We start from the raw sequence: 12072 nt of genomic DNA, 5'->3' as shown, positions 1-12072 counted from the left end.
GGAACAGGGGCTATCCCTATTCTTTTCTTTTTTTTTTTAAGTTGGATTATTAGGCTGAAACCATGAAAAGAACCACAATGCACATCATTTGTTTGCCTTTATCTCCACAATGACTATTTCTAAACCACAGTGAACATGCAGATAACACACTGAAATGACCAAAAACATAAATATTATTCATCAGTTTATGCTGGGTCACATTCTGCATGGGCTTCACACATGTGAGCAGCGGACAGCAGCTCTATAGCTTTGTTTGTGCCAGCTCTGTTGGAATAATCAGAGCACATAGACTTACATAAGATTGCGGTTTGTAGTTTAAGCGGTTTTGCATTTTGTCTCTGGAAAATACGGCCAGATACTCCAGGAGATAGACTTGTTATTTTGTCACTTTGAGCTCATGGTTGCCCGACTGGGACACGGTGATAATTGCAGAAATGAGTGGAAAAAATAAAAATAAAAATCAGAACTATGCAACCCAATAAAATGTCATGTTTAGTTTACAAATAAACATTTCCTCCTGCAGGGTTTTATTTATCTGAAAAGGTCAAACATAAACCCCTCATTTTGGTATGATTCACTTTGCTTTCTCATAAAAAAATATAGGCATACACTTTATTAATATGTTAAATTACCTAAACACTAAAATGTTTTTTGAGGATGACTGTATGGAAGACTGGAGCTGAACCTGCTCCTTTGAGGCAGTTAATCCTGTTTTCATATCTCAGATCATAACCACGCAGAGAAATTAATCTGAAACAACAGTACGTGGAATAGTATGATCCCAACACGTCATACCAATAAAGTGATCGGATCTGTTTATGGGAGAGGGAGCGTGCTGTCTGCATCGGAGCTAAATCACGGCGCGCAGTCAATTAGCTGAGTGGATGCCTGCAAATCATTACGGTTCAAAGTGAGACGCAACTAATAAAAAGCGAGGCAACAAGCGCCAAACGAGCCATCTGTTCAAAGCGCAACTTTTAACCCCAGGGATCCAAATATTTATTACACAATTCTGTTGTAAAATACCGAAACTGCTACTTGAATCCTAAATTAAAAACAACAGGTTTTAATTTAAATTTAGCCCGTCTAATAGCACTGATTGGATTGTATATGCTTTATCCATTTGCCATCACTGTAATGTTAATAAAAATGTGTTTCTTCAGTACATTGCTTGCAGTGTGTCCCCGTTTTTTTTTCTAAATGCTATGATTTTTAAAAAAATATCTGCTGTGGTGCGTGGTGTCGATTTAAAATGACATGCTGATTTATCTTCCTAATTCAATCTATTTTGCATTAATTGAATTTAAGCAGTTCTGTGTCTAAAATCGCCCAGATTGGCCCAACATGCTATCATCGTTCACAATTTAAAAAGCTGCACAGGGACATGCAAACACACACACACACACACACACAAATAAAAGTAGCCGAGCATGGGTGTAAACATACCTGTAGCTGGAAATAGAGTACCAGAAAATGTAAACACCTAAGTGGAGAGAGGGAGAGAGAAGAAGAAGGGAGGAGGGGAGTGAATCACAGGCAATTACATGAAAAATAAACGCAGCCTACCTGCATGACAGCAATGCACAAATATGAAGTTTTTGGCGACTTCTATTGGTAAGAATGCATGGGTTTTACGTGCAAAAGCAAACGGAGATGTGGAACACTTACAGGTATATGAACCTCGAAGGCAGCAGAGACATCTTGGCTTGCAGAAATACAGCTGAAATACACCTGCTTCCACAGATTTAGAGCCCCGGGAAAGGTTGGCGAAATCGCCCCCCTCTCTCTCGCTTTCGCTCCCCTTGCGCGTCTTTTACGCACACAACTCCGGGGGTAAGTAGGAGATTGAATCCCAGTGTAAGGATAGATGACGGGAGAGGAGCAGCACAGTTTCGGCGTGCAACATTGGGTGCTTCCTTGTAGGGGGAAATTATCCACAAGAGTCTTTTTTTTTCTCAGCTCAGTCTCCTCCGCTCCCCGAAATAACGTCTCCGTAAGTCGTTGCCAAACGTGGAAAAGAAATCGACCTCTCCAAACAGATTCCCCCCTCTCTCTCTCCAAAAAATATCCTTTGAGTTTTGCGCACCTATTAGCTAAGTTACCCCACAAACCCAATCCTGCTCCTCCAGAGATCACAGGCTCCTCAGCTCCGTCCGTACCTGTGGGGGATTTCTACACCTTGCATGGGTCATTTTATTGGACCAAGAGCTACGGTGGGAGAGAAGGAAAAAGCGGTGAATAACAAACCGGCCGTCCACAAAAAAACAATTCGGTAACTGCGCGCAAATAAACTTTTCCAAGCATAAGTTTTGCTTTTTCAAAGAGAAAAAAAAAGTAGTGTGGAAATCGCAGCGGTAGCAGCAGCAGCGGATCCCTGGAGAGGTTCGGGGGCTGATGATGGCGCAGCAGTGCCTGTCAGTGGTGTTTGTGCGTCTGCGGCTTGAGATTTGGGCACAGAGAGGCTTTTTTGTTGTTGGTGGGTGGAAACATGTCAGCGGTTTGCACCTGATAGGGTAATCTTGGAGAGACCATCAGCTTGGAGAACGTTTTTTCCTCTCGGTGGGCAAAGCGCTGCGCAAAGAAGAACTTGAACAAGGAGATGAATCACTTTTTGGTTTGGTTTTGTAGAGATTTTTTTCTCCTTAATTCAGTTTGGGAAATTATTTATTTGGCAAAGGACCAAGAAGACCTAATGTGACAAACTAATTTAAATGATGTGAGCAGTTTTTGTTCATTATTACGCACAGTATATATTTTTTTCAAATTAGTTTTTCATGTTATGCATATTATTGACTATTACATTGTCACCGTCATTGTAGAATAAACAGCTGCTGGGTTGTAAAAGCAACAGAAACTGCTTCTCTCGAAGTTATTTGCCTTTTAACTGTTGCTGGTTTGTGGATTGGCCTCCCTCTCCCAGACAGCATTCAAATGCAGGTTGTTGTCCGCGATTTTTTTCAATAATGTGCTATAACTTATCCCGCATTTAAATGAAAGAGAGGTGTGAATGTGTTTACGAGTACTTCAGAGCTGGCAGCAGTAAAGTGAGCCCACATCCCCGCTGCCATTAAAAAAAGGAGGGAGAGGGAGAGAGAGAGAAAACCTTTGTGGTCCGCCTTTATTGTCCCATTAAAACTGGATCGTCGGGATTCCTGCCCCATTGATATTCAGAATGATTCTAAATGATTACATACATAATTTCCCATGCTGGGGCTTTCAAAGGGTCTCCTGCAGCTTGTTTAGTGGGAAAAGAAAAAGGAGTAAGAGTTCCAGCTGCTGATCTACACAGGGCAAGACAGCAGAAGAGCAGCCAAATAAACACAAATCTGGATGTGGTCAGGAAAATATGGATTCGTGGATGTTATTTCAAGTACAGGAGCGTTTAGCATGTATAACAAGTCAAGTTACACAGTGTTTATCTTCTCTGCAAGTGCATATGTGGATAAGGAGGGTTGATGTGGGTTTACCCAGTGATTCATGGCTTTCTGCCTAACAAGAGCCCTTGATCCTGTCAACCACAGGGCACTGTAATAATCCCTGTAACACAACTGGTGTATAATGTCATTTAAAGCATGACTAATTTAGACTTATCTGCCTTAGGGAGGGAAATCACAGCAAAATGGAGCAAATAGTAATTACCCGCAAAGATAATTTGATGATTTCTTTACAAATGCATGGGTTGTTTGATGAAATGAGACTTATGTTAGCTGCTGCTCACCACTGCTGAAGATGATTTCGCCGAAAGTACAAAATAAAGGCACCTGATAACTGATTTAAAGGCAGGACGATAAACAGCAATTACCATTTGACTGTGATAGAGCCAGCACTGTGGAGTCACTCATCGCCTCTTAAGCACATGTTTGCGACAAACTTCTCGGAGCATGACTGTGAATCCACAGTGAGAGAGCAGCAGGCTTGGATGTGGCCACCTGTGAGGCACAAGGAGGAAGAAAGTCACCTCTGCTCACGGCAAATAGGAAGGGCCCCTGGTTTTCAGGAGAATTTGGTTTGGAGTTATGGAACAAGCGATGGCCACAAGCCAGTTTTTGGATGCTTCTGCCATGAACATGTCTGGTCTACCAATCAGTTTGGCAGCTGATTAAACAGGAGTTTGTGGAACAGATTTATTGTAGAAATATAAACTTTCTTGAAGCTAAAGTGGATTCCAATAAACATTATTCTGACCTGCCTAATTTGACTGACAAGAGGGATTTATAAGTTTCCCAATCAAATCAAAAAACTATCTCTCACACAGCCACCTTTAAGTCACTTTTTACCACACTCACCCACATCTGTTTAATCCTTATAATGTTAGATTTTTGTACCAAATCCACAGTTTATGCAACTGTTGGACATCATTTACATGACACATCGCAGATATGAAGGGTTGGTCCGTGCAAATTACAAGACAAAAACGAGTTTCCAGTGTGATCGAGCCTTCTACAGAGTTTCATTTTATGTCCAAGATTCCTGATGACGCTTCAATTCAATGGAATCAGTAGTTCCAATGAAAAGTGTTGACATCATGCTCCGTGGGGTTTCCGAAAAAACAGAGAGGCTGTTTCTGCAGCTCACTTTTTTGAAATGGGAATTTTACAGTGATTTGACTGCCACAAAGGAAATTCCATTCATCATTACCGTAATAGTGTGGTTGCATAAAGTCAAACCCGGTAACCCTGTGATTGACCTGCATGGAAAGAAATTTAGAATGGAGTGAGAAAACTTTTTTTTTTTTGCATCAGTCAAAAGCATTGGTGCACCTACAAGCTGCCTGCTGACACTATTTGAAAAGGTTTTTAAAAAGGATGATAAAACTGGGAGAATCAATCAAAGTGCTGGTCGAGCACAACAAGAGCGAGCTTTGTGAATGGAGAGAAAAGTTTCAGTCCAGTTCCTGAGACTCAGAGTGGGGGTGGGTGGGGGTGTGGATAAGGTTACCCACACAGATTAGCTGACAAGAGTGAGGAAGTGACAAAAACAAGCAAGCAAGTTAAAGGTCTTAGTTTACCTGGCTCGCTCTGCTTGGCAGCCGATGAAAGTGCTTTCAAGCCACAGATTCAAGCGGTGCCTGAAATGATCCTCTGCAGCCGCGTTGGCCAATTCTATTTCAATTTTTAGGAAAACAAATTGAACTTTTGAGACAGGAGCGGCAAAGTGGCGAATGATGTTACTTAGACGACTCCCAGAGGCCTTTCAAGCCTTTGAATTTGAACCTCGCCGCGTCCGTGCAGTTATGCGTGTCTGTCTGCAGCGACGGGACTGTGGGAATGTCACCGAGGATATCTCATTGAAGCTAAAGGAGGAGGCATCTGAGGGCGGGCGAGCGCTCAGCAGTTCAAAGGACCCTAGCAGGCATTTAAGGCTTGACAAAAGAACTTGGCAGATCAGTAAGTGAAGCCCAATGTACTACATTAGTGTCAGGACCCCCTCCGCGTCCCTCCCACTTTGCACTTTCATCTCTGACACGGACATATTGACTTAAAGGAAAGGAGGGGTGCCAGGGCCGCGAGGGAGGGGCGGGCGGTTGTGGTGTGTGTTGAGGGGGTGCATGTGTCCCATTCAACTCCCAAGGTGAAGCGATTGATGCCGAGGGGTGACCACTGACTCATAGAAGCCACCCAGAAGCCTTTTTTAAACTGGAAGTCACAGGCCGACAAGCATGTGAGACCCAAATGGGACGGCCCCTCTTCCTCTCATCTCCCTAAAAGTCAGCCTCACCCCATTAGTATATGGTGACCCTACCCCCGCCTCACCAAACACACATCCCTTTTTCACACTGCTGATTGTGCCCTTCTGCAGGCAGGCCGAGGTCCAATAGCCAACGGTGGGTGCAGGTCGCAGCAGGGTCGCGACACCTTGACATTGTGGAGGGTGACAGAGAAAGGAGCCAGAAGAGGGAGGGCGCAGCGAGCCAGCTACCTCGGAGACCTTTCAAGTATCACCTGAAGAAGAGGGAGGAGGAGAAAGAAGAGGAAAAAAAAGAAGCGGGAAGTGTTTGAGTAATTTGTCCCCCGTCACACGTTGTTTGCATGGAGTCATTAAGGACCATTTAGGGTTTTGCCTTGAAGGAAGGAAGCCAGGGAATTTGGGTGCAGGCGCTCTTTGGGGAAGAGTCCGTGGGAGTGAGGGGTGAAAATTAAAGCATCGCTCTTCAACAAATCTTCCCCGAGCATCACAGCACACGTCGAACATATTAATGTTTCCATTAGCTTCAGTGGCCTGTTTGACATTAATGATGGTTTGCTCCCTCTCAGTCCAGCAGGGAGTCGAAAGTTGTCCAAAAACATAAACAAAAGTTTGGCCTCTCTTGTTGCTAGTCGCTAACATGTGCAATAACTTTATGTGACTACATGCATTTTGAAGACCTCACTAAACTATTCATGCTTGGATGAATTCTTTGGCCATTGCTTAGTGCGGAGGAACTGCCAAAATGTGTCACAGCGCTACAACTGAATAACAATCAGCCGACAGAACTCATGTGTTCTAAGTTTTTGGCCGGCGTTTGACAGATAAATGTCAACTCCCTTGGACGAGCAGAGGTAATCAGAAAGTCTTGTTTCTGTTCGCAGACTGAAGTTGAACAATATGAGTGCCTTAATGACATAATAAGCCTTCAGAGCTGGGTGGACTAGTGCTGAAAGTTTGGGAAGTAAAATGATGTAAGTGTTTTTTGTCAGCTCTTTAATTTTTTTTTTTTCCTCCCTGAATTGAACGACCCCATAATTGTTTTCTTGGATGGCCACAATTACCAAATTAAGGGGCTGGTTGTTTGCAATGTGGCACAAAATTGCTTAGAGACTCACAAACTGGCCAGAAGGTTTGACTCATCCACACAACATGTGATTATTTGACAGTTATTGAAAACACTGAGCTTCCCTGCTGGGTTTAAACGTATCCTAAACCCTTTATGGATGGCAGTTTGTAGATGTCAATGAGAAAGACCAAAAGTAAATTAAAAAATAGGTTGAAAACAGCTTTGAAAAGGTGATACCGTCGAATCAAAAGGAGGGTGAAGCCCACCAAGAGTGTGACCTGAACTCACCCACATAATTTGATGAGGACTTTGATATTTAGTCATTACCTTCATGTTAGAGGTGAGAAGTACTAAGTGAGTGTTCAAAGTCAAAACCTGTCAGGCTAACGTTTATCTCATTACTGTGCTGTCTGAGAAGCACTTCCTCAGGTGTAATCGGTCCCCTGTACCCTTGTAGCAGCAAGGACTCATCTTAGATGTGGGAGCTTGTGAATGATAACGGGATTTTTAAATGTTTGTTTGGCATTCATCCTCACAATAATTACAGTCCTTTGCCTCCACTGTTTAATCTGCCTTCTAGTTAAGCATAAATGTGCTACATATATGGGAAAGATACCAATATTTAAGAAGATAGTTTAAAAAGGAGTGTTGTATTTTACTAGGCAACTCTAGTAAGTAATTTTCAGCATCCATCCTTACAGCCTATTTACAACTTGTCCTTTCATATAGTGCAGGCTTTCAAATAATCCAGGTTTCTTTACAAAACATGATGAGGAAAACAAACAGTTGTTAAAGAGATAATGTAACAACTCTATTTCCAAACGTCTAGGAGACAATGCAGACAGCTTCTTATTTGATTATCACTTTCTGTTAGCATTGAAGTATCAAAATCTGAACACACAGCTTCATTATAGCCCTCTTCCTCGACAAAAATACATTTTTATACAACTAAACTGAATGCTGATTTTAAAAAGAAACTTAATTTCATTTTGACACATAAGTATTTTCTCACCCAATGCCAAGACGGTCACATTAAGGAGGTAGGACTGAGGCAACAGTCAGCAAATAGGACTACAATAAGGAGACTGGGGTTCGTGTTAAGTGTTGGGCCATCATTTTTCAACCTAACTTTTAGTTTCATTTCCTGTTTGGTTAGGTTGAGGCACAAAAAAATCCCACTTTGGCTGACACCATGTTAGAAGCTTGCGTAAGTGTAGGCACCAAGAGCATTCAGTTACATTTAGAAACAACAGTTTTGGTTAAAATACGACATTATATGACATATTTGAAGCTTCTCCTCCTAATATGTGGTTAGTTGGGTGAACAATAGCCAAAGCAAAGCAATAAAATAACTTGCAAAGATATGTTCATTTGATTAGTGTTTGTGAGATGTAAGAAACTTAATTTAGCAAAAATGCATTTCTCTTAAAAGATAACTGAGATTTAAGTTTAGGTGTATATCATTTTTTGTGAGGCAGAGTTTAATAATAGGACGAATATAGGGTATCATACAGAGTGATGCTTTACATTTGCACTGTTGCACTTTTTGTGAAATTCAAAGCAGACATGCAGCTTTAAACTTAAGCTCAACTCAATAATTAACATTCTGGGTAAAAATCCAGACCTTAATCCGAACCTTTACCCAAGTTTCAGCATTATAGCTCCGGGGCAGAGTGATAACCAAACTCAAGAGTTGTGTTAGTCGTAAGTCAGCTTTAAAACTTTTGATGCTCTTCGCCCACCTCTGTGTTACAATTGGAGCTTTACAATGTGCCGCAGTGAAGTGCAGCTGCTGCCTGAAAGTCCTCTGTTCGCAGTCACGAAAGAACCCTCAGCGGCTGGAGTGGAGTCTCTCCTTGAGCTGTCTCTGCCATGGTAAGCTAGCCTGAACCTGCAGTTCCACTCATCCTAATCGCTGAGCCCAATCCATTCCCCTGTCTAGCACCTCTTCAGAGGCCGCTCGCCCCTTTGTTCTGACAATACACAAACGACCATTCAAATGGAGGGCTCTGTAATCAGTGAAATACTAGCCTCTGGGCTTTTTTAGAATAGAAAAAAAGGGAGGGAGAGAGAGAGAGCAACATAGAAAGAGAAGAGAAAATCCATCCATGACCAATCAACTCTAACTACCTGTCTGGCTTTTTAGCTGCAGATGTTATTTGGCAAAGAGGGGGGAAAAATGTGCCCGTTCCAGATGTAAGATGTACAAAGGGAAGGCAGGCTGGTACCTCCACCCACAGAGAAAAAGGCTGGACCCCTCCACACCCATCCATCTTTGATATGGCTGATGTTGTTTTTGCTCGTGCCTTCAGCATTTCCTTCAAACAAATATGTGATGCATTGCATCACCTCGTACTGAAATGGAAGATAAAATAAAATATGACGGACGCATTCTCACTGTCAAAGCATGCAGATATCTGCTGAATCACTGTTGGAGAGTTTCAGGGATAATTTATACAGGTATAAAGTATAAATATTCACAAGTGTTTACAGTGGATGTAAACTGTCTGTGGGAGTCTCTGAAGTTATAAACCCAGCAATGTTACTTTCATTGGGTCAAGCCGTCTTATGACAAGTGGATATTGGTTTTCTAGTGACTTTTAGTCTAAAATAGTGATGCATGACAAGGTTTGTTGTATATTGTTTATTTGTGCTTTACTTTGTGGAGCTGCTGCTCTAATTTAGTGTAATTCTAATTAAGAAGATTGAGGTAGAACAAGCTTCAGGTCATTCATCATCCAGAAACAGATAGAAAAAGGAGTAAACTGGTTACTACCTGACATTATGTGAGTATCTTATTCAAAAGGATGCTTTAAATAGGTATGAGATTACCTCAGTCTTACTCTGGAACGGCACTCAAATCAAAATTGACAAAGCTATTTTCACACTTTCTACCTTCGATATCCTAAGAACATCACTGCCCTCATTTTCCAAAAAGAACTGAACATGTTGGATGCTAATTGTTAATCAGACTCTCAGCCATAACAGTGCTGATGAACTACTGAAGTGCAAGAGAGCAAATCCAGCAAAACACTTTACTGAGTATTTTTAATCTGCAGCATTGAAGAAATGTCCGCCAGGTATCTGATAGTGAACTAACCGAACCATTTCACAGCCTGTCTGGTGTTTGGGTTCAGAGCCAGTAGACAGTAGTTTTTGTTGGATTTGCAATTGTATCTGTTTGCCAAAACTGATAAAAGATTACGAAAGTAAAAAGAAGTAGCCGAGCCAAAATAAAAGCAGGTAAACCAGTAAAGCAGGTCATATGTCGGTGCATTGTTGGTAAAAGTGTGTTACAGGTGAAGAAATGCTGTAGCTAAACCCAAATAAAGGATGAGGGATTTAACACTGACAGTTGTAGGTCATCCCTCTTCTGTCAGAATTGACATTTCTTATTGCTCTATAACTTTTCTCACTTGTGCACATTAGGAAACATGAATAAGTGAGTGTATGTGTTTTAGGCTTTGTATTAGGTCTTCCGAGGCCAACACAATTTTTTCTTATTTGCTTTAACCTGCAACTGTACTTTTTACTTCCTGCATTTTCCCTTAAGGAATCATTAAGGATCTTTTAGTAAATTATTGTCATGCTTTCAACACAAAATGGAAGACTTCCTCTTGTTAAAACCATGCAGAGAATACGCTAGGGAAGCTGGGAGAGATGTCGGGTGAGACAACATGCAAGGTGCGTAACAGCCTCGCAGAGCTTGGGGGCTAAAATCATTACAGATATCAGCTTTTTGAAGTTGGTGGACTGACAAATTACCTTGTTGAACCACACTGTTTTGAGTGAGGCATGTCTGTCAAACATCTGATAAAAGGGCTGCCTAAGGCTGCTGTTGGGCTGATTTTGGACAGATAAGTGTGACACGGATACAACTAAATTCAGTGAAGTGAACTTGTGATGTGTGGTGATAGATTCAAAATTAAAGTTCAACTTTTTGCATCTTCACCAAAAGATAGAGAGAAAACTTTTACAGTTAGAAAGTTGGTCTTAGAGTACATTTGTTGTTTAAATCACATACAATGACATCGTACTCAGATAGATAGATAGATAGATAGATAGATAGATAGATAGATAGATAGATAGATAGATAGATAGATAGATAGATAGATAGATAGAAAAAGACAAACCAAACCAGCTTTTTGCCAACTGCTAAAACGCCTTGAAAAAGACGAAACAAGCAAAATTTTGGCCATTTACATGAGAAAAACAAAGACAAGTCCTTAGGAACTGTTTTCAGTCAGGCAAGTTGTAATCCGGAGGCGAAGACAACCAAACAAGCAGAAGCAGCTAACCAGTCATTTACGTTAAATCAAAACACAACTAATTTGAAAAGAGTGTTACATCTTCCAATTTTCTCCCGATGTGGAGAGCTTGTCCCAGAGTATTGGAGCTAAAATGGCAAATATTCTTTATAAACCTAATAATGGTGTTCTTAAAATAAGTGGGAAAATAACCAGTAATAAAGAAACTGTTAATAATTAAGAATGAGCTGAAGGTAATACCTAGTAGAATTTCCCTGAGAACGTAAGAGGAAATACAGGTTGAAAGACTGGAGGAGGAGCACATTCATTCTTTTTTGAAAAAACTCAAAAACAACCTTAGTAGGCGAGAATTTTTGGGGGGGGTTTGGGATTGAGGAAGTCTTTTCCAAGTTTACTATTCCCACTAACATTTTTATTGCAATGCACATAAAAAATATGTTATGTAGAGGTGGCTAATCAGACATATTGTAGCTTTTCATTGATTATGTCTATCGCCATGAATAATTTATATCAAATATTGCTGAGCCCGGTTTTGAGCAAACAACTTTGCTTACATGAAACTAATGTTTTCATTTACTGAAAAATGAGGATGTGAGCATCACTTAAGTCTAAGTCATGTCATCTATTTCTCTGCTCATCTCAACCAGAGCTGTGCTTTTAAGATGCTAAACAGGACAACCCCGTCACTTCCTGCACCTGCTCCCGAAGTCACAATCTACCACAGCGGCAGCCAGGAGGATGCAGCCTCAGAACAAAGCAGATTTAAATGTCTCTGCTAATTGAAACACATACTACTTCTATAAAGATAACAACCACAACATCAGTCCATCCTGACTTGAAGAAAAAAATGGAAATCTGCTTAGACTAAGATAACCTAATTATATTCAGAGCTGTCAGGATCTCTGAGCTGTCTCTCATTGCCATTACAGACATTTTGGACAGCATCTTGGACGGTTTCTCCTGAGGTTTCTGGTCTTGCAGCCCCCACAGAGGCTTTCTGGTTGGGTTTAGCAGTTCCTCCTTATCTTGAGTTATCCTACAGAACTCCAA

The 12072-nt window shown here is 41.2% G+C and overlaps 1 protein-coding gene across 2 annotated transcripts in view; it reads right to left on the bottom strand.

Moving 5' to 3' along the window:
- fgf24 (fibroblast growth factor 24) overlaps positions 1-12072 on the bottom strand; it is a 29561-nt gene that overhangs the window by 10675 nt on the left and 6814 nt on the right. The window contains exons 2-3 of one of the 2 annotated variants that reach the window (XM_023272598.3): positions 1669-5942; positions 1447-1483 (exon numbers count right to left, since the gene is read on the bottom strand). In XM_023272598.3, coding sequence (XP_023128366.1) covers positions 1447-1483; positions 1669-1700 — 69 coding nt within the window. In that variant the 5' untranslated portion in view covers positions 1701-5942. Of the gene's footprint in view, positions 1-1446; positions 1484-1668; positions 7430-12072 lie in introns of those variants that run through there. The other variant, XM_035949246.2, reaches the window with a different exon arrangement.

The sequence above is a fragment of the Amphiprion ocellaris genome, chromosome 13 (genome assembly GCF_022539595.1).
Source record: "Amphiprion ocellaris isolate individual 3 ecotype Okinawa chromosome 13, ASM2253959v1, whole genome shotgun sequence".
Lineage (NCBI taxonomy): Eukaryota > Metazoa > Chordata > Actinopteri > Pomacentridae > Amphiprion > Amphiprion ocellaris.
This window is presented reverse-complemented; position numbering and strand designations above follow the sequence as displayed.